Genomic DNA, 23,686 nt, shown 5'->3' on the forward strand with positions numbered 1-23,686 from the left:
TCCCCGAGGCAGGGCCTTCCCCCTCCCACTGGCTAAGGGCTCTGTACCACAAGAGGGAAAAGGCGACCACAGGGTGGACCTCTGTGTCTGTCCACCTGAGGGCTCCCCGCTCCTGCCTAGCCCCCAGTCCCCTCCCCCTGCGAGAAGGCTGAAGAGGACACTGGAGTGAGGATGGCCCCGTGGCTGGGGCTCTGGGGTCCTAGGCTGGTGCTGGGCCCACACCCAGCTGTGTCCTCATCACCTCTGTGGGGGTGGCTGTGTCTTCCACCCGCCCTCTGCCCCTCCCGGGCTCCCCACCCTTCAGGCTGCCACCTGGCCGCCCTGCTCCCGATGAGTTCAGGGAAGGTGGGGTTCCCAGATGGCCTGGCTGGGCTTCATTGCAAACCAGGTTGTCACTGCGTTCTAAGTCCTAGGCATAACTGGAAGCTTTTTGTTGTACTTGGTTGGTTGTTTGCTTTTTACCAATAATCTATCCAAATATCTTCTACGGAATGAAAATAAAGCTTGCACATGGAAATGGAAATTAAGAAACAGAAGTTTTTCTGGTTCAAAATGAGCTCAACAGTTGGTTTGACTTCTGTGTCTGAGACACATAAACGCAACGCAGGCTCTGCATGAGCACAGGCTCCTTGGCAAAAGCCCCAGATCACAAAGTCAAAGCCCTTACTGGCTCACAGGGAGCACCTGAGTCATGGGCTGAGGACCTCAGGCTTGAAAGCCCTGTACCAGCCGGTCAGCGGCTAACATTATTTGCTAAAATTAACAGTTGGAAATCAATGCCTTGTCCAACAGAGGTACAACTGAGCTATAATTGATTTTTTCAAGGAAGTAAAATAACACTGAAGAAGGGTGGTCAGCCTCTAACTTACAAGGTGAAGTGCTTCCGACCTTCCTAACGCAATGGTTTTGGGGAAGGCAAGGATGAGAGTGTCAGCGTGTCAATGATAATAGCATTGTGCTTATGGAGGAAAATGTATTTATTTTTCAGACAGCCATACTGAAAAATTTAGGAATGAAATGTTACGGTTTATATACATCACCAAAAAAATACTTGAGCAAAAAATATTCACAAAAAAATACAAATATAAAACAAAATCAAAAAAAGTTTATCTAGTCCACGTTCAAAGTCCCCCAATTGTCCAAAGAAATATATTTTACTGCTGGTTTCTTCAAATCAGAATGGAACCAACAAGTAAATGTTACATTGTATTATCATGTCCCTACGTGTCATTAATACACAGCAGTCCTTCCCAGTCTTTTGTGTCAGGCTTGTTTTCTTGCAGGTAGACCAGGTATCCTCAAGGCCTCACCACTGGAGGACTCGGAATCTTGGCCGCAAAGATACTAACAGATGTCCGCGTGATAAGCCCCAGGACCTGTGAGAATGGTATGTGGCAAAGGGGCTTTGCAGCTTTGGACAAACAAGGAGGACCACCCTGGATTTTCTATGTGAGTTTAATCTCACCAGGGCCCTCATAAGAGGAAGGCAGCAGGTCAGAGTCAGAGGACGAGATGTGGCCACGGAGGTCAGGATGGATGGGAGTGAGGTCGCTGCAGGAAAGGGCCGTGAGCAAAGGAGTACTGGCACCTCTGGAGGCTGGCACAGGCAGGAAGCGGGTTCTGGAAATGAAACACAGCCTCTGCCAACTCCTCGATCTTAGGATCTGTGCCCTCCAGAACCGTTAGACAACCAATATGTGTTGTTTTACACCACCACGTTTGTGGTGATTAGTTCCAGCAGCCAGAAGGAACTCACAGCCACCCGCAGGGGGACCCGCGCGTAAGTCATGGTGTTCCCCCCTTGTGTCTTTATTGCTTTTTTCCTGTAATTAGGTGGTTATGTTCAAAGTAGCTTCCTGCATTGTTCCGTGAATTCATGGCTATATATTTTATACTGTGATGATCACGTCTCCTGCACATCAAACACCCAAAAACCAGAGGACTTGTCATTCATCACTGCAGTGTCTACGTGGCCTTTTCCAGGATACGTTATGAAGAAATGTTTGTTAGATAAATGAGTGAGTAAATGTGTACTATTGATGTAGCAACTTTTAAGGGAAGACATTAGAATAAGGGGGAATTGAGCCTTACCATATCTGAGGGGTTAGTTACTGTATATTTATCATTATTTTCTAAATGTAAAATGAAATGGACTCGCTTCTTGTTTATAATGGGGGCTTTGGAATAGTATGGTTCACCAATGTAAAAATAGATGCCATCCCAATGTAGTCACAAGGGTGCTTATAAGAGGGAGGTGGAAATCAGGGCCGGAGAGGAGAGGAGAGGAGAGGAGAGGAGAGGAGAGGAGAGGAGAGGAGAGGCGGCACTAGAGGCTCTGGAGGTGCAGCACAGGGCCTCCAGCCAGGGTATGTGGACAAAGACCCAGAAATGGGTTCTCCCTTGGGCTTCCACAAGGAAGGCAGTCTGCTGATGCCTGGATTTCAGCCCAGTGAGACTGATTTTGGACTTCTGCTCTCAAAAGTGGTAAGATGATAAATTTGTGGACTTTTAAAATTAACTAAAATAGAAAAGGACAAAAATCGACCTCTCCAATAGGTAATGAGTTCAACTATTGAATGAAATTAGTATTATTCCATATATATATATATATATATATATATATATATATATATGTAAGCAATAAGCTTAGTGTTAACATAAAAAATAGATGCCATAATGCCACTTGTTTGCAGGAAGTAAAAATTTGAAAGTGAACACTGGAAACTGTTCTGCAAAGCTGCCCCCAAATGACTCCTTTGCTCCTAAAACAGACCTCCAGCTGCTGTGTGCCTGTGGTCTTGCTCCTTGATCTGCAGTGTCCTGCACCATCCACACTCAAGCATGCTCTGGCACCTGGGCACCATGTTCCTGCAAAGCCTGTGAGAAATCCACTGGACCAGAACCTGAAGTTTTATCAAAGTCTTGGTGGTTTCCATGCACAGCAAAAAGAAACAGACTTCCAGGCTTTCATGTGAGAGTGCGACGGCCTTCCTCTCTCTACCTCCCCACGAGTAGAGCTGCCCGGGGACCCTCTGTGGCTGAAAAACAGAGAAAGTTTGCCTGGCACAGACACGTTCCAGGACTGGGCAAATGGTTTGGGGAGCTGGTTTTCAAATGCTCCTTTACAACCCTCTAGGAAAACAAGGTGTGGTGCTTTCCTTTCCTCGCCATTTCTCCAGCAGCACTCTGAGGATATGTAATGCTAGACAGCATGTCCTTACTGTAACAAAATGCCCGTGAGTTGTGTCCTGAGCCCAGGAGGCTTAACTAATCACTAACCTTGAAATGTACCATCTCACATTGTTTAAAAAGAAAGCTGGGCCGGGCGTGGTGACTCACGCCTGTAATCCCAGGCTTAGGTGGGCAGATCACCTGAGGTCGGGAGTTCGAGACCAGCCTGACCAACATGGAGAAACACCGTCACTACTAAAAATACAAAAAATTAGCCAGGTGTGGTGGTGCATGCCTGTAGTCCCAGCTACTCAGGAGACTGAGGCAGGAGAGTCACTTGAACCCAGGAGGCAGAGGTTGCGGTGAGCTGAGATCGTGCCATTACACTCCAGCCTGGGCAACAAGAGCGAAACTTTGTCTAAAGAAAAAAAAAGAAAAAAGAAAAACAGAAAGCTGAGGCTGGGTGTGGTAGCTCACATCTGTAATCCCAGCACTTTGGGAGGCCAAAGTGGTAGGATCACTTGAGGTTGGGAGTTCAAGACCAGCCTGGGCAACAAAGCAAACCCTGTCTCTACAAAAAATAAAAAATAAAAATTAGCCAGGCAGCTACTCAGGAGGCTGAGGCAGGAGGATCAGCAGAGCCCAGGAAGTTGAGGGTGAGATTACACCGCTGCACTCCAGCCTGAGTGACAGAGTGAGATCGTGTCTCAAAAAAAATAAAAAATAAAAACCTGAATATCCCTGGTGCGTTAAAAGGAAGATACTGCACTCTGGTAAGAGTCAAGGCCATGTCTGGAGCCTCAGCGCTGACGCATGCTTCTTGCCATGCTGAGCCAGGCAAAGTGTGTGCTGCACCTGCTCTTTCAAAGACAGTGGTCCCAGAGCTGACGATGAGCTTTTTCCAAAGCCTGAAGATGAAGGTGTCAGAAGAATACTGTATGTTTTTTCAAAGTTATAGGAGGGTAAGGTGAGAACACCAGAACAAAAACTTAATTGCAGAGGAAAAATAGAAAAACTCAGCAGGTCTGAGATGGCGGCTCTGATCTAGACATAGCAGGTGCTGCGCCCAGCCTCCAGAGGCCCACAGCCGAGGGCCTGCAGAGGCTGAGTCAGAAAGGACCTAGTGATTGCACTTCACTGCTAAGGAAAAGGTGAGAGGGGGCTGACAGCAAGTAATGGGACGTGTGTTTCATTCCTCCCTTTTGACATGGTATGACGGTAACACCCCGTGACCACTCTCTAAAGAGATGAGGAAGAGGCCGGGAGTGAGGCTTGTGTAGGTAGAGGACAGAGGGTCTTATGCAAAATCACCCTAAAATATTCTCTAATCACCAACTGGTCCCCGCTATGACCAGGAGTTTGTGGTGGCCTCAGGTCTTCCCTAAGGGTCACCGTGCTTCTGGTGCCCTTGGACAAGCCTCAAGCATGACCTGGCCTCTCTCGAGCGAACAAAAGCCAGTGCCCAGGCAGCAGGGAGGCCTCTACACACCTCCAGCAGTAGTGGAAGCAAAAATCATGATAAAAAATCAGGTCAGCGTGCAACTCATCGATTTTGGCTCATGCCCCAAAAAGCAGGTTCTCTCGCAAAGACTCTGAGACCCTGGCCCACGACGCCAACCGAACAGGGGTTCCCAAGCACAGTATCTGCTAGGGGTCGAATTATGCTCCCCAAAAGATACGTGAGTCTTCAACCCCCAGTCCCTCGAAATGTGGCCTTGTTTGGAAATAGGGTCATTGCAGGTGTAATAAGATGAAAGTCTCCAGGGTGGCCCTGATCCAATATAACTGCAGTTCTTAGAACACCATGTGAAGATGGAGGGGGAGACTGGAGAGAGAATCCCACCAGCCAAGGAACACCAGAGGTCACCAGCAAAGCACAGAGGACGGGGAGAGGTTGGGACAGATTCTCCCAAAGAGTCCCCAGAAGCAGCCAGTCCTGTGGATGCTGTGATCTCAGACTTCCAGCTCCAGAACGGTGAGGGAGTGAATTTCTGCTATTTAAGCTGCCCAGTGCATGGAACTTTGTTGCGAGGCTCCAGGAGACTAATCCAGCACTGAAGCCAGAGGGGCTGTATCCATAACGGACCCGAAGGCCTTTCAAATCTCTTCTGTGAGCATCATGTCCCACCACCTGTGCCTCCGGCCAGCTCCGTGCTTCTTAGCCCAATAGCCAGAGTTACTTATCTTAAAAATATAGACAGGGAAAATGGAGATTAAGATGGCAGATAGGAGGCAGGACTGGCTTGCAGCTCCTGCTCGAACAAACAAAGCAGCATGTGGAGAGACCCACATCGTGAACTTTTGTTCCAAGAACTACCACAGCAACATACCAGGAAAGCCTAGAGAATCCATGCACCCTCTGAAGGAACTTTATCGCTGCTGCAGGCTCCATGAGACGCTGAAAAGCTGTGAGTCTGCCTGCCTTCTCAGTGGGGAGGGCAAGTTCTCAGCCCAGGTCACCGGCTGCCTAGAAATAGACTCGGTGCTGTTGGGGGCACAGTGGGAGCGAGACCAGCCTTTAGGACTGTGGGCTGCATGGGAGCAGGGTGAGGCCTGTGACCGCCGCCTTTACCCCACTTTCCTGGTGATCTGTGTGATGCAGCAGAGGCCCCCTGAGAACATAGCTCCATTGGCCTGGGAATCACACCCCCATCCCCCACAGCAGCCACACCAAACCCTGCTCAAGGAGAATCTGAGATCAGAAACACCTAACCCTGTCCCACCTGGGGGTCTTTCTCTACCTGCCTTGGTAGCCAAAGACAAAGGACATAATCCCCTGGGAGCTCTACAGCCCTGACCACCTCTGGAGAAACCTGAATACTTCAAAGGTGACCCAAGGGCAAGCCTGTCTTCTCCCTGTACAACCTCAGCTGATGCACTCCTGAAAGCACCACCTCCTGGCTGGAGGACAACCAACACAAAACCAGTGCACTGAACAAAAACACAACCAAGGACCCTCATGGAGTCCACTTCACTCCCTGCTACCTCCACTGGAGCAGGTGCTGGTATCCACAGCTGAAAGATCTGAAGATGGATCACATCACAGGACTCTTTGCAGACATTCCTCAGTACCAGCCCAGAGCCAGTAGCTCTGCTGGGTGGCTAGATCCAGAAGAGCAAAAACAATCACTACAGTTCAGCTCTCAGGAAGCCCCATCCCTAGGGGAAGGGGGAGAACACCACATCAAGGGAGTACCCCATGGAACAAAAGAATCTGAAAAGCAGGTCTTGAGTCCCAGATCTTCCCTCAGACATAGTCTACCCAAATGAGAAGGAACCAGAAAACAATTCTGGTAATATGACAAAACAAGGTTCTTTAACACCTCCAAAAGATCACACCAGCACACCAGCAATGGATCCAAACCAAAAGGAAATCTCTGAATTGCCAGAAAAAGAATTCAGAAGATCAATTATTAAGCTACTTAAGGAGGCACCAGAGAAAGGTGAACTCCAACTTAAAGAAATAAAAAAAAAACCATGATATACAAAATGAAAGGAAAATTCTTCAGTGAAATAGCATAAATAAATAAAAAATCACAACTTCTGGAAATCAAAGACACACTTAGAGAAATACAAAATGTGCTGGAAAGTCTCAGCAATAGACTCAAACAAGCAGAAGAAAGAACTTCAGAGCTCAAAGACAAGGCTTTCGAATTAACCCAACGCATCAAAGACAAAGAAAAAGGAATTTTAAAACATGAACAAAAGCTCCAAGAAGCTTGGGACTGTGTTAAGCATCCAAACCTAAGAATAATTGGTGTTCCCGAGGAAGAAGAGAAATCTAAAAGTCTGGAAAACATTTGAGGGAAAAATCAAGGACAGCTTGCCAAGCCTTGCTAGAGATCTAGACATTCAAATACAAGAAGCTCAAAGAACATCTGGGAAGTTCATCACAAAAAGATCATTGCCTAGACACATAGTCATCAAGTTATCTACAGTCAAGATGAAGAAAAGAATCTTAAGAGCTATGAGGCAAAAGCATCAGGTAACCTATAAAGGAAAACCTATAAGATTAACAGCAGATTTCTCGGCAGAAACCCTACAAGCTAGAAGGGATCGGGGTCCTATGTTTAGCCTCCTTAAAGAAAACAATTAGCAGCCAAGAATTTTGTATCCAGTGAAACTAAACTTCATAAATGAAGGAAAGATACAATCTTTTCCAGACAAACAAATGCTAAGAGAATTTGCCACTACCAAGCCAGCACTACAAGAACTGCTAGAAGGAGCCCTAAATCTTGAAACAAATCCTCTAAATACACCAAAATAGAAACTTCTTAAAACATAAATCTCACAGAACCTATAAAACAATAACACAACGAAAAAAAAAAAAAAACAAACCAAGGTATTCAGGCAACAAATAGCACAATGAAAAGAATAGTACCTCACATCTCAACACTAACATTGAATGTAAATGACCTAAATGCCCCACTTAAAAGATACAGAGTAGCATAAACTTAAGATAACGAGGTGGAAAAGATATTCCATGAAAATGCATACCAAAAGCAAGCAGGAGTAACTATTTTTATATCAAACAAAACAGACTTTAAAGCAACAGCAGTTAAAAAGACAAAGAAGGACATTATATAATTATAAAAGCAGTAGTTCAACAGGAAAATATCACAATCCTAAATATATATGCACCTAACATTGGAGCTCCCAAGTTTACAAAACAATTATGACTAGACCTAAGAAATGAAGAGACAGCAACACAGTAATAGTGGGGGACTTCAATACTCCATGGACAGCACTAGACAGGTCATCAAGACAGAAAGTCAACAAAGAAATAATGGACTTAAACTATACCCTACAACAAATGGACTTAACAGATATTTACAGAACATCCTGCCCAACAACTGCAGAATATACACTCTACTCATCAGCACATGGAACATTCTCCAAGATAGACCATATGATAGGCCACAAAACAAGGCTAAGTAAATTTAAGAAAATTAAAGTTATATCAAGTACTCTCTCAGACCACAGTGGAATAAAATTGGAAATTAACTCCAAAAGGCAGGCTCAAAACCAGGCAAATACATGGAAATCAAATAACCTGCTCCTGAATGACTGTTGGGTCAACAACAAAATCAAGATGGAAATTAAAAAATTATTTGAGCTGAACAATAATAGTGACACAACTTGTCAAAACCTCTGGGATACAGCAAATGCAGTGCTAAGGGGGAAGTTCATAGCATTAAATACCTACATCAAAAAGTCTAAAAGAGCACAAATAGACAATCTAAGGTCACACCTCAAGGAACTGGAGAAACAAGAACAATCAAAACCCAAACCCAGCAGAAGAAAAGAAATAAAGATCAGAGCAGACCTAAATGAAATAGAAACAAAAAGAAAATACAAAAATTAAATGAAACAAAAAGCTGGTTCTTTGAAATGATAAATAAAATCAATAGATCATTAGCGAGATTAACCAAGAAAAAAAGAGAAAATCCAAATAAACTCAATTAGAAACAAAATGGGAGATATTACAACTGGATACCATAGAAATGCAAAAGATTTTTCAAGGCTACTAGGAACACATTTATGAGCATAAACTAGAAAATCTAGAGGAGATGGATAAATTCCTCAAAATATACAACCCTCCTAGATTAAACCAGGAAGATATAGAAACTCTGAACAGACCAATAACAAGCAGCAAGATTGAAGTGGTAATTTTTAAATTGCCAACAAAAAAAAAGTCCAGAACCAGATGTATTCACAGTTGAATTCTATCAGACATTCAAAGAAGAATTGGAACCAAGCCTATTGACACTATTCCACAGGATAGAGAAGGAGGGAGTCCTTCTTAAATCATTCTATGAAGCCATTATCACCCCCATACCAAAATCAGGGAAGGACATAACAAAAAAAGAAAACTATAGACCAATATCCCTGATGAACATAGATGCAAAAATCCTCAACAAAATACTAGCTAACTGAATCCAACAGCATATCAAAAAGATAATCCACCATGATCAAGTGGGTTTCATACCAGGAATGCAGGGATGGTTTAACATCCACAAGTCAATAAATGTGATATAGCACATAAACAGAATTAAAAACAAAAATCACGTGATCATCCCAATAGATGCAGAAAAAGCATTTGACAATATCCAGCATTGCTTTATTATTAAAACCCTCAGGAATATTGGCATAGAAGGGGCATTCCTGAAGGTAATAAAAGCCATCTGTGCCAAACACACAGCCAACATTATACTGAAAGAGGAAAAGTTGAAAGCATTTCCCCTGAGAACTAGAACAAGACAAGGATGCCCACTTTCACCACTTCTATTCAACATAGTACTGGAAGTCCTAGCCAGAACAATCACACAAGAGAAAGAAATCAAGGGCATCCAAACTGGTAAAGAGGAAGTCAAACTGTCACTGTTTGCTGATAATATAATCGTATACCTAGAAAAGCCTAGTAAAGAGGAAGTCAAATTGTCACTGTTTGCTGACAATACCTAAAAAAACCTAAAGACTCATCCAAAAAGCTCCTCTAACTGGTAATTGAATTTAGCAAAGTTTCCAGATACAAAATTAATGTACACAAATCAATAGCTCTGCTACACACCAACAGTGACCAAGCTGAGAATCAAATCAAGAACTCAACCCCTTTTACAAGAGCTGAAAAAAAAAAACCTTAGGCATATAGCTAACCAAGGAGGTGAAAGACCTCTACAAGGAGAACTGTAAAAACACTGCTGAAAGAAATAATAGATGACACAAACAAATGGAAACACATTCCATGTTCATGGATAGGTAGAATCAATATTGTGAAAATGACCATACTGCCAAAAGCAATCTACAAATTCAATGCAATTCCCATAAAAATACCAGCATCATTTTTTCACAGAACTAGAAAAAACAATTCTAAAATTCATATGGAACCAAAAAAGAGCCCACATAGCCAAAGCAAGACTAAGCAAAAAGAACAAATTTGGAGGCATTATATTACCTGACTCCAAACTATACTGTAATGTCATAGTAACCAAAACAGCATGGTACTTGAATAAAAATAGGCACATAGACAAATGGAAGAGAATAGAGAATCAAGAAATAAAGCCAAATATTTACAGCCAACTGATCTTCAACAAAGCAAACAAAAACATAAAGTAGGGAAAGGACACCCTATTCAACATATGATACTGGGATAACTGCCTACCCACATGTAGAAGAATGAAACTCATTCTTCATCTCTCACCTTATATAAAAATTTACTCAAGATGGATCAAAGACTTAAATCTAAGACCCTGAAACAACAAAAATTCTAGAAGATAACATTGGAAAAACCCTTCTAGACATTGGCTTAGATAAAGAGTTCATGACCAAGAACCTAAAAGGAAATACAACAAAAACAAAGATAAATAGATGGGACTTAATTAAATTAAAAAGCTTCTGCACAGCAAAAGAAATGATCAGCAGAGTTAACAGACAACCCACAGGGTGGAAGAAAATCTTCACAACCTATACATCCAACAAAGGACTAATATTCAGGATCTGCAAGGAACTCAAACAAATCAGAAATAAAAAATAAACAATCCATCAAAGTGGGCTAAGAACATGGATAGACAATTCTCAAAAGAAGATATATAAATGGCCAACAAACATGGAAAAATGCTTCAACATCACTTATTATCAGGGAAATGCATATCAAAACCACAATGCAATATCATCTCACTCCTGCAATAATGCCCATAATTTAAAAAATCAAAAAATAATAGATGCTAGCATGGATGCAGTGAAAAGGGAACACTTTTACACTGTTGGTGGAAATGTAAACTAGTACAACCACTATGGAAAACAGTGTGGAGATTCCTTTAAGAACTAAAAGTAGATCTACCATTTGATCCAGCAGTCCCACTACTGGGTACCTACCCAGAGGAAAAGTCATTATACCAAAAAATACCCGCACATGCATGTTTATAGTAGCATAATTTGCAAATGCAAAAATGTGGAACCACCCCAAATGCCCATCAGTCAATTAGTGGATAAAGCAACTGTGGTATATATACCATGGAATACTACTCAGCCATAAAAAGAATGAAGTAATGGCATTCACTGCAACCTGGATGGAACTGGAGACCATTATTCTTAGTGAAGTAACTCAAGAATGGAAAACCAAACATCGTATGTTCTCACTCATAATTGGGAGCTAAGTTATGAGAACACGAAGGCGTAAGAAGGATTCAACGGACTTTGGGAACTCACGGGAAGGGGTGGGAGGGGGGATGAAGGATAAAAGACTACACACTGGGTACAGTGTACACTGCTTGGGTGATAGGTGCACCAAAGTCTCAGAAATCACCACTAAAGAACTTATTCATGCAACCAAATACCACCCGTTCCCCAAAATCCTATTGAAATAAAAAATTAATTTTTAAAAAATTAATTTAAAAAAATATATATATATGTGGGTCCCATCACTCTCCTGCTTAGAAGTCCCAAAAGGCTTCCAGGAAAAAAGGATATAATCCAAGACCTTGCCATGGCCTCGAATCCTGACATCACACTCTTCTCTCCACGTGCATCTCAGGCCAGGCTGGGCAGCCCCAGGCCTGCACATGGTTCCTGAAGCCAAGCCCAGCTGAGGCTTCCTTGGTCCGGCCATGCCAGGGTCTGTCTGTCTGTCTGTCTGGGACAATCCACCCCTGGTCTTGCTGGTTGGTTTCTTCTCATCAGTCAGGTCGTGGCCTAAACATGGCGTGGGTAGAGAAGTCTACGGTAACCATGCCCCATGCCTCTGCTGGTATGGCCCACGCAGAGCACTCCCTGTCACCCTATTTCTGCACAGTACTTACCCCCGTGTGAAACCATCTTGTTGAGTTAGTTGTTTATTTGCGAGGATGCTAAAATATAAGATTCGTGCTGTCTTCTTTTTCATAGAATCCTGGTGCCCAGCACAGGGCCAGACACACAGTTATCACTCCCCAGACTTTGCCCGAAGACTAAAAGAAGAAGGGAGGGTGAGGTGGGGGCGGATCAGCTTGAGTCACCACGCGTGTAGCTGACAGTGGAGGACCCCAGGCCACCCCCGCCCGTGGATATCCATGAGACCGTTCATCGTTTCAAGAAGGACGTTGCAATGTTTACCCTATTAACTTGGAGATAGGCATTTATTCGGCTAAATCCTCACGTAGAATGAGCTTTCCCAACACAGGAGCTGCGTCCTATGCATACTCAGTCCCATGTGCCTGGCGCAGTGTGTGGCCTGAGACTGACACCAGCATGTGTTCACAGCCGTTTCCTCAAGCTGGCTGAATTCTCGCCTTCGCTTTCTTTGGAAATGGTTTTATAGGGTTTGCTCCATCTGTTCTACATAAGACAGAAGTGAGACACCGGGTTCAGGGACCAGGGGCACTCATGCCTGGCTCCGCTGTGCCCACGGGGCCTCCACCAGAGAAGTGTGAGACTCTGGGTTCAGGAACGAGGGGCACTCACGCATGGCTCTGCTATGCCCACGGGGCCTCCGCCAGGGACGTGGAGCGGAGGCGTTTCCTCCTTGGTGGCCACTCAACGTGCATTTGGCAAGTGGGATGTTTGGGTTCTACATCCTGGAAAAATATGTCTTCACGATTCCCTGGAGAATTTTATGACTCACATAAATTGCAAAGTCTGTCTCCACACCCAGCTGTCAGCTGCATGTACATTACAAGGGTGCAAGGATTTTTTTTCCCCCATTTTATTACTTCAAAATATCTGAAGGATAACAAACTATACAATTTTCTAACTGACACCTTGCATCTTACCCAAACACACACAGCATTATCTATGGGAGAAAATCCACTCAATTAAAAAAAAAAACCTATATATGTATATAAATCTTACCAAAATTATTTAAATTATCCATCTAGGATTAATAAAATATAAGGAGCTTTTGTAATTCTTGTAAATCAATAATACATCCCACCTATGACAAGATAGCAGTGAATAGGGAGGTATAATTTTTAAAAGCAGCTCCATCTAAAACCCCCCGGATTTTTGTGCACTCATAAAGAAATAATGCTTGTCTTTCTCCAGTGTGAAGAGAGGAGAGAGATTTTGGAAAGAGAGGAGCAAGGGTCTCAGTGTGGCAATGCAGGTCCCGTGAGTTCCACGCAGCCTCGGCCAGGGTCACAGATCTGAGCCCCTGCGTCCTCCTCAGGAAAGCTCTGCTCCCGGGATGGCGGCTCAGCGGGAAGCCAGGCTGCTTCTGAGGTCTCACGGGGGATGCACCTATGGGAGGTGGGCTCCCCCACATGTGGGTGAGGAGGGAGATGACAGGGACATGGAGGGACAGACAACGTGGCCAGCACCCTCTGTGTGACCAGAGATGCCTGTAGCACCGAGATAAGGCCTGAACAGAAGGAAGGGACTGAGCCACCAGGTTTGACCCAGGACCTGACTGCATTAGCCAAAAATAAAAAATCTGCCCCCATTGTTGAGTACACTGTGGGAAATCAAGGGTTCTAGGAGGAGAAAATAAGTCTGTAGAAAAAGCCTTTGTTTGAAATTCCCTCACTCATTAGTTCTCTGCTATACTTAGCAAATTACATCACCTTTGGTGCCTCGATTTCACCACCTGAAAAATGGGGGAAAACTAACAGACCTCCTGCCCACTTCCCAGGGCTGAGGGAGGGTGCAAGGCGTGGAAAACAGGCGCACATCAAGAGTTGGGTTGTTATTTCACAGCCAGTCCTCTGCAGGCAGGAGGAGAGCCACGCCACCAGTCCTCAGGGGCTCAAACCTGGGGGGCCTTACAGACACCCAAACTGGATCTCATCGCGTTCTCCAACCTGCTGCTCCGCACACTAGACACAGAGAAAACGGAGCTTTCTTTGGGTCTTTTGCTTCATGATTTAGCAACGACCTCAATGCAGAAGGTGATTCTTGGCTGTGATCGGATGAGCACAATTTTTTTCTGGAGAACCGGCATTTTCTTTATGAGACACCCCCATAAAATCACCAGGCAGCAGAGATAGTTATTGCTCTGCCCCAGAGGCTACAAGGAAGCCCCCACGGGCCATTTGCTGGTGCACACTCCTTGGAGCCATGCGTGAGGAGCCAGCGGCGAGTGCTCCGCTCCAGGCTCCCGATTTGGTCTCTCAGACCACGGGACACGGTCTCCCGCCGGTGCCCATGATTTTAGAGACTGTTCCCATTCGCACTGAGTAATCCTCTGTTTCTCGGAAAGAAAGCACTCTGGGAAATGTGCAAAGGCTGACTTTGTTACAGAAGCGGAAAAATGAGGATCCCAGAAACTGAAAAGAGCTATACACTGTCTTCATCTGCCCAGGAATGACAAATGACAAACACTCAGTGAGAAAGGAATAACCAGAAGGAGGGATGTCTGCAGATGACAAGAGCCAGACTTCTTGTCTTTTGTGGATTCTTGCAAATAATTACCACTTACACATCAAATGATATGCTGTCCCAATCTTCTTTACAAAATCATACGTTTTTCTTCTTTTCTGCCTCAATAAATGCTAATGTTCCATGAAGCCAATGTTATTCTCACCCGCTCCACAGTGCGTCTAAACACAGATGGGCCTGCAGTGGCTTAGCCACATCACCCGCTTTCCAGGAGGCATGATGCTTACCCTACCCTTTTCTAGCATTTCTGCAAGGACTAAAGTGATTCTTGTCTGCTGGACAGAGAAACAGTAAGAAATACAAATGCAAATAGACTGCCATCATGGTGACTTATGTAACACCAGCTTTCAGAGACGCCACAGAGACAGATTCACAGGAGGTAATAAGCAGGGCCTGGAAGATTGTTTTATCAATCTTCTTTCAAATCTACTAGTGATTTCTTGTAAACAGTAATTGCATTGCTCTTAATTGCTTCATTAGTGCCTGGGCTTCATTATTCACCTTGTCTCACTTCTATTCAGACCAGTTTAGATTGTTTTTCTTTCTGTTTTTTATGAGGAACAATGGAATTCTGTCTGGATTGCAGAGACATGAGAGGCAACGTGGCCGCACAGGCGGTTTAGCCTGTCCCGGGCCATATCCTGCTGGAGCTTTGGCCCAGAGCTCCTGAACACACCCGGCCTGGCTCTCTCTTTCACGCTTTCTGCCTGTTGCCACGAGTCTCTTCCTGACCTTTTTCCTCACCAGGGGACTCGTCAAGGGGTCCAAGCAGCAACGGCTCGGCAACTCCGGGAGCTGGGCATTGGAGGAGGCCACGCTGACACGCTCAGGAGCTCATCCCTGAGCGCCCACAGGCCCCTGGATGTCCCTGTAAGGAGGCTGCCTGCCCAGGCCTGAGGGTCCCTCTGTGACCTCTCAGCTGGTGCTGTGTCTTCAGCATCCTCCTTGGCTCAAAGAGACTGTCATCTGGCAGCCGAAACCCTGTGATCCCCGTGTGGCTGTGTCCTGCCAACTGATGGTGACAGCAGGAAATGCACCTGCCCTGCACCCCCGCCCGGATACTTTCTATTCTGCTATCAAAAACAGAGGAAAATTTGAGAGGAAAGGGAAAGTACCCCAGTAGCCACAAGGAAATGAAGTGGAATCACGCTGACATTTTCAGTAACACCTGGATCTGGTTTTATAAAGTTGACCTAACAAGAAAATGGTCCTATTGTTATCAATAAACATAACCCTGAAATCTAAGCGCTTTAAAAATCCATGCAACAGGGCAGGTGTGGTGGCTTATGCCTGTAGTCACAGCACTTTGGGAGGCCAAGGCGAGAGGATCGTTTGAGTTCAGGGGCTTGAGACCAGCCTAGGCAATATAGTGAGACCCTGTGTCTACAAAACAAAAACTAATTAAATTCATGCAACAAATTCTAATATTTTTCAAAGACTGTTCTGTGAAATAAAAACTCACCTAAAAATCATCTATGTATCTAAGAACATGTAGGGAACAAAGACGATAAAACAGCACAGAGACCCGGGAGCCTGGGGCTGCCTGGCCCTGCACAGACTTTGCCTCTGTGCCGTGGAAGTGGACAGGTGGGGCCTCTCCTGGCCCAAAGTCATTGAAGCTGGCTCTCCTCCTCCATCAGGACAGCCTCAGCCCTCCCAACCGCCCAGCACAGCAGCTCAGAGGAGGCTGGCCGAGCGCAGCCGCCGCCACGTCCTATCCCACAAAGATCCACGCTCAGCATCGTGGCCACCTAAGTCTCACGAGTGTGGCTGTGAGGTTCGTTTGAGTACACTTGGCCCAACATCCAGATCAGGTTCCCAGGCAACAAGACAGCAGGTTGCCTCTAGACCCTCAACAAGTCTGCCCAGTTAGGCCTGCAGGGCAGTCCCCAGGGGAGCTACGAGCTTGTTTCCTGCACAGAGCTGTTGCCTCATGGAGGCGCTCTCAGCCCCGGTGCTCCTTTGCCTCAGTACACACAGCCTGCAGGAGAGAGGCAGGATGGGGAGAGGCCAGAGCCTCAGGGAGCCAGGGCCTCGCCTGCTCACAGGAGTCATTTTGCTTCTAGATTTTTCTTCCATGACTGTGATGTCGCTATACTGAGCGCCTTCAAGTAATCTCTTAAAGAAGTATTGCCTGACAGAATCTGCTGGGTTTTGTGGTTGTTGTTCAGAATATGAAGGATGCCTGCCTCTGATGCGTCAGATGAAATTAGACCAAGAATCCACCCATCCCGTGAATTTATAACACAAACTCCCCCACATCACTACTGCCTTCTTGAGGGAGGAGGCCGTTCCCTCAGCAATGGTGAATAAAGGTGTATTGCAATAACACCCAAGCTCAAGAACAGACATCTTGTCTTACACCCAAGCTTCACACGGGACCTTCACCAGAACTCACCTTCTTGGAAGCTGCACAGAACCGTAACGTGAGGAATCACATGCCTAGATATCATATGTGATCTATCCCAAATGCCTTCTACACTTCAAAAACTATGTGAGAAGTCTACTCCACGAAACTCATATCAGTGAAAGTACTCACAAGTTGGAGTGATCACAGCACCTCCTGCGCTCCTCCAGGGCAAGCCTCGCTCACCTTTTTATTCTTTTCCATGAACCATAATGCCTGGCCTACAGATTATCAAGAAATATTCTTGGCTGAATAAATGAATGGGAAAACTGCTGCTGACTTGAATGATTTTTTTCCTAAATAAGATGACTTTTTATCATATATGTTCAGACTGGCAAGAGGCATGAAACGTTTATCAGTTTAGTTGCCACAAAATTTCTCTCTTTTTCAACATAACAACAGATGTTGGCAAGGATGCAGAGAAAGGGAACGCTTATACACTGTTGGTGGGAATGTAAATCAGCACAACCTCTACAAAAGACATATGAAAACTTTTCAGAAAACTAAAAACAGAACTACCATTTGATCCATAATCCCACTACTAGGTATCTACCCTAAGAAAAAGAAATTATTATATAAAAAAGACACCTATACTTATCTGTTTATCACAGTACAATTCACAATAGCATAGCCATGGAATCAACATAAGTGTCCAACATCAAAGAATTCAATCAAGAAAATGTGATACAGATACATCATGGAATACTATTCAGCCATAAAAAAGAATGAAATCATGCCTTTAGCAGCAACGTGGTTGGAACTGGAGGCCATTATCCTAAGTGAAGTAACTCAGAAATGCCGCATGTTCTCACTTATAAGTGGGACTAAAGAATGAGCACACATGAACATAGAGGGGGAAGAGTAAACACTGGGCTACAAAAGGTGGGAGCGTGGGAGTGGGGGCGAGGGTGAAAAATCACATGTTGGGTACTGTGGTCACTGTTCTGGTAATGGCTATGCTAGAAGTCCAGAATTCATGACTACACAATATATCCACATAACAAAACTGCATTTATACTCCCTAAATCTATTAAAAGACAAAGAAGATGAACAAGAAGACAAAGATGAAGATGAAGAAGAAGAAGGAAAAGAAGAAAAAGGAGAAGGAGGAGGAAGAAGAAGAGGAAGGAGAAGGAGAAGAAGAAGAAGAAGACGACGACGACGGAGGAGGAGGAGGAGAAGGAGGAGAAGGAGGAGAAGGAGGAGGAGGAGGAGGAGGAGGAGGAGGAGGAGGAGGAGGAGGAGGAGGAGGAGGAGGAGGGGGTTTTGTGATTGTGGTTCAGAATATGGCTCTTTTATTTGAGCCATAAATCCCTAACCTAGAGAAGACCTTGCAAATAACCCCTCTGGAGGCCAAGAAGGATGTCGAAAGCTTGTCTCTAACAAAAGTTACACAACATCATAGAGTATTCAAATGACATTCATCTGCAGCTAGACTAAAAAACTCCATGTTGGGTTTTCAGCATCATCTATCAGAAACATCAAGTAAACAAGTAATTTTCTCCAGTATTTTCTCATTCTTCCCACAAATACTGCAAATGTACCTAAATATCAAGATTCTAGTTCTGCAAAATACTCCTAAAATCTGTTTGGAACTCTATTCCTTCATTTATTAAGATGCAAAGATATACTGGTTTTCTGTTATCCAGATACAGTAAGCATCAGGAAACAGTAATAATTTCCTCCATCTCATATTCCATTATCAAAAACAACTTTTAAAGAGGTTGGTTACTTTCATTACATTCTATGATAGATTCACATCTAGATTTCCACCAAAAATGTAGAGAACACGACAACTTGAGACTAGGAGCTCTTAAAAAATAAACACTGTTGATGAATTAAAGGATTTTCTGTTAGTTGTATACATGCACTTTGGGGCATATCATGTGCTATGGTCTAAATGTTTGTATTTCTCCAAAACTCATATGTTAAAATCCCAGCAATAAAGGTGATGGTGTTAGGAGGTGAGAACTGTGGGAGGTGATTAGGTCTTGAGGGTGGAGTTCTCATGAATGGGATTAGTGTCCTTATCAAACAGACCCCAGAGAGCTCCCTTGCCCCTTCCACCACGTGAGGACAAGGGTAAAGACGGCTGGCCATGAACCAGAAAGTGTGCCTTCACCAGCCATCAAACCTGCCATGCCTTAATTGTGGACTTCCCAGCCTCCAGAACTGCGAGCAATATCTTTCTGTTGTGTAGAAGCCTCCCAGTGTGGCATTCTGCTATGGCAGCCTGAATGCAGCAGGACATGGTGTTATGGAATCTTGTTGCTTCAACTGAACCTAGCAGAATGAAGAGTCTGCTGCACCCATCCTGGCTCAGGGCCTTGTCGTCAGCCTCCTGAAGCCAACTACTAAGTCATCACGTAAGTCTGTCTGCAGTAAACACACTGAAAGTTCCCTGGAAATCACAGTTCCTACAAAAGCCTAGAAAAGTATTCTGAAAAATGACAGCCAGTCATTTCTCTGAGACCTTTGGCCTTATGAATTTGCTGGCCTTATGAATTTGTAGGGAAGGTACATCTTCCTTTCCTACCCCTACCACTTTGCAAGTATCAGATTGAGCATCATATTTTCAGGAGAGTCACTGCCTCATGTCTGCCTACCTTTTGATCTTCATGGAACTGGCAAAAGCAGCGCTATCTACTTTTCCAGGGGATGCAAAGGTACAAGGCCAGGCCAAGCATAGTGTTCAAGAACGCAGCTGGATTGCTGCGCAGCTAGAAGAGAGCTAGACTCTAGACTCCCAGGTTAGTGAAAATGCACAGAACCGAAAGGCAGCTGGATAAACGTAAGGCAGCTGAATGCCATTTTTCTTTATTTAACCAGTGGGCTATGTCATCGGTCATAAGATCCAGCGACACTCAGCTTAAATGTTGCATTGGTGTGCATAGGTTTAGATGGTAGTGAAACGCAGCGTTCGGCATCTGAGCAGACCATTTTTTAAAACCAGTAATGTTCATCGATCCAGCCCTTCCAGTCTGCAATATCTGCCAGCTATTTTAAAAGTCAACAGAGTTGCAAATTTTCTAACTTTTCTGGCTCCAGGTGGCATGTGGCTGAGCGACTCAGTCTTCTTAATGGCCAAGTCAATGGCCCATGGCTCCAGCTGCCTCTGAGAGCGTTTGCTTTACCAGTGGTGGAAGTGTGGCTGCGTAACTACAATGCCTTGACTACAGCCTCAACTCAGCCTTCCAATTTACCTCTTTCCTGGCCAGTGTCTCCCTGATGGATACACTTATCGTTACCAAAATCTCCCCTGAGAACACCAGTGTTGCTGAGATACTCTCACTTTATTAAAGTCTAAGTCTGTTTTCTGTTGCCTGGATCAGGCCCATGCTCCTGCACAGCATGAAAATGAAGAAATGCACAGCCTGCAGCAGCAAGAGCTCTTTCTTCTCTTCCGTTTGATGACCACCTCGGGCTGATACCCTGTCTCTCTTTCCTTCTTTCCCAGTCAACCCTTACAGGCCCTGGGACTCCTCTCCGTCCACTGGAAAGGCAACTCCCCACGGATGGAATCCGCTCTTCTCCCCAGCTCTGCTGAGCACCTCATCAGACATTTTAAGCAGCTGTGTCACATGACTTCCAGTACAGGGAGCCCCACACCAGGCTTCCATGCCAGCTGGTTACTCCCAGGCCTCCTTGACTGGTACTAATGCACCATGACCCTCGCAAGTGCCCATGCCAGGAGACCATGAACTTTACCTCGATGGACAGCCTTCCTTCCTACGCTCCAACTATTCTTTTTGAGGGAGATTACCGAATATAATAAGCACATGATATGTACATATGCATATATACACGTTTGTGCATGTGTATGTATAGAGACACATATGTCACTAAAATAACTGCTCACAGATATTTAATTTCAAACTTCCATTTCCCCCTTCACCACCTTCTGGGCCCAATCTCCCCAAACAAAGCGGAGTGTAATAAAACGTGTATAGTTACTTCTTCCGCAGTGTCTTCTGTGGCGGGCTCCACATGCAGGTTGAGATCCTCCTCTGTGGTCTGATAACAAAGATAGATGTTAAAGATGGTTAGCATTGCCATGTGTTTGTAGGTGGCCTCATACAGGTTACCAATATGAAAAAGTACTAACTAAATATCCCGCATGATTTCTGTAGGACATGGAAACCATATCACCGTCCCTTCCCACCTGAATTTATGTTTAACTGTGTGATGCTTCATGTCCGAGATGGATCCTTTATACAACAGGTGGTAAGTAAGGCAAGGAGTGTTCAGACTAAACCCTAACTCAAACGACTAAATCAATGAAGCGAGTGTGACTTACGGCACAATCTAAAGGATGACAAGGTGATTCTTGCCAGTGGAGAAAGCGTGGATTTTCATGAAGCTAAAATACGAATGGAGCTGATGTGGAAGCACAGAGCAGCGGTGAAGGCATGTGTGACCACTCCCATGAGAATGGAACCAAATCACAGTCCCAAGTGAGTGCTGGGAGAATGGATTCTAGCAGAGAAATGAGGCCCAGCCCAGAAAACATAAAGCAAGTGTTTCTGGGGTTGGCACAAGGTTTAAGCGGAACCATCTGGGTCTGAGTCTTTGGTTTCTACTTAACAACTTGGAGCCACCTGCTTAACCTGGGCCTCGGAGACATGGCAGTGCTTCTGCCTAGAGATGTGGGGAGAGCTCCACGGAAGAACACCAGCCAGCCATCAGCACCGGCTGCCATGCAGCAGACACGCAAAGCGAACTGCTGTCATTATTACTATTTCTAGTTTCATCTTCTCACCTAGTAGCCAGGAGATAATCATCTCTATCCAAGCTTGACTATGAATCTTCAGGGAATCATGTTTGATCTGCATTGTTTAAAAACGGAGCTTTCTCTTTCTCTATCTAATGTATTATGACATCCCAGAGAGAAAAATCATGCTTATTCCTCCAAGAGAACACAAATAAAATGGGTCAGCCAGACCTTGTGGGCTGGCTTATGGACTTGCCTTACTCATCATTTCTCCCATTTTCTTATCTTGCCCCCAAAGCATGCCCTTGGCTGCTGTAACCCCGCTGAAAGCAATGATTGAAAAGTCCTGTGTTTGAGACGTGCCTTCAACTTGCCAGAACATAATTCATGAAATACTACATGTTTCTTTTTCATGCTAGATTCTGCCGGGGTTTTCTGGAGGTTCTGGCTCTTAATTAGCACGTTGCCTTGTCAACACACCCATTTATGGGTTAATTATATATCTGAAATATCTCAGAACAATGCAGAGAACCACAAAGACTTTCCCTGGACAGTCAGATGAATCTCCCCTGGTCTACAATTTTTGTAAACTGTATGCAGTGTTCTCTAGTACAATGGACCTCAGACCCAATTCAGTTCAGTTCTCTCAGACTACAGATGAGAAAACAGGCCAGAAAGGATAGCAACTTGAAAAGGTGGTTAGAGCAAAACATGAATCCAGGAATGCTGATTCTAGTCCCTGGAAATCCAATCATCAGTCCTGTCACATTTGCATAACAGCAAGGAACTAAAGCAATAAAATCTAAACTAAATCACTAAAAAATAAGCACTAAAATCTCTTAGCAGATTTTCCGATGAGAAAAGCATGCAGGCTCCTCCTGCAAGGGTTTTAGGGCATTTAATTTGGAGTTCAGAGGCCAGATATGCTCCATATAGCTCTGCCACATTTCTTGATATGTGAGTTATTTTAATACCATGCAACATAAAACATGGACAAAACTAGAGAGGAAATTCAGACTGCGAATTCCAAAACACAGAGGATTTTGTGGATTTGGAAATTTCCTCAGAAACTTGAAGTACCTCATGGTTAATATTTAAGCTTTCATTTTTCTATAGAAAGAACTCTGGTTTTCTGGGTTCCAAGTAAATAGGAATTTAACACTGTCCATACTCCACCAGCTGTGCTCTCCTGAAAAAATTTAGCTAAGAAGCCTGAAAAAAATTTATTTTGCTTCAAGAGCTATTTAATGTATCCAATTTTCCTCAAAACCTTTACCATCTGCCCTCTCCTGGGGCTGGCAAGGCAGGGCAGACCATCAGTCAACTCAGCTCCAAATTCTTGCCACTTGCAAGGGCTTTCTAGGCTCATGGCATGGTTTTCAAATCATGTGAATCTATTCATTGCTGATCCATTTATGAGCGATTTGAGAAATATGTGAAACACAAGCTGCTCCTCATGGCTTTGGTCACTGGAAATAATGTGACGACCAGGGTCCCACCTGGAATTGTAAAGCCCCTGGCCCCCTCTCTCCCATCCTTTCTGAGCCCAGGGCGGAATCCTCCCTCTGAACAAGCCCTTCATTCGTGAGGGCTGAGCACCTTACAGCTTCAGCACAAGCCAATGTGCTGACGATAACCAGCTGGGCTATAGGAAGCACTAGTAAATGAGAAAAGAACTTCTAGCTGATCACTTGCTCGTTCACTAATTCAATATTTAGAAAAATTGAATCTCTCTCTCTCTCAAAAAAAGTAGACTTGAAATGGCAACCGCAGTAAGGGAATGGATCTTTCCAAGGCACCATCCTCAACACCAAGAACAACCCCATGTACAAACAGAAGAATCAGTAACAGTAGGGAGCCCTGGTGTCATCCTTCTCCCACCCCAGGTACTTTCCATGAGCAGCAGTATCTGGGCTGTTCCATCTAAAACAAATGGACTTCAATGTCTGTGCTATGCCCAACAGTCTCTGCTAAACATCAATACATATGTCGAGCATTATTTAGCTTGGCTTTCCAAGGAAACTATTCAATATGAAGCATTCAGTAAA

At 44.5% G+C, this 23,686-nt stretch overlaps 1 protein-coding gene across 1 annotated transcript in view; it reads right to left on the bottom strand.

Annotated features, from left to right (window-relative positions):
• Positions 1–23,686, bottom strand: part of RPS6KA2 (ribosomal protein S6 kinase A2) — a 455,964-nt gene that overhangs the window by 430,636 nt on the left and 1,642 nt on the right. Inside the window, exon 3 of the mRNA XM_063813668.1 lies at positions 20,882–20,941. Within this exon, the coding sequence (XP_063669738.1) occupies positions 20,882–20,941 (60 nt within the window). The remainder of the gene's footprint in view (positions 1–20,881; positions 20,942–23,686) is intronic.

This window comes from Pan troglodytes, chromosome 5 (assembly GCF_028858775.2).
Source record: "Pan troglodytes isolate AG18354 chromosome 5, NHGRI_mPanTro3-v2.0_pri, whole genome shotgun sequence".
Classification (NCBI taxonomy): Eukaryota; Metazoa; Chordata; class Mammalia; order Primates; family Hominidae; genus Pan; species Pan troglodytes.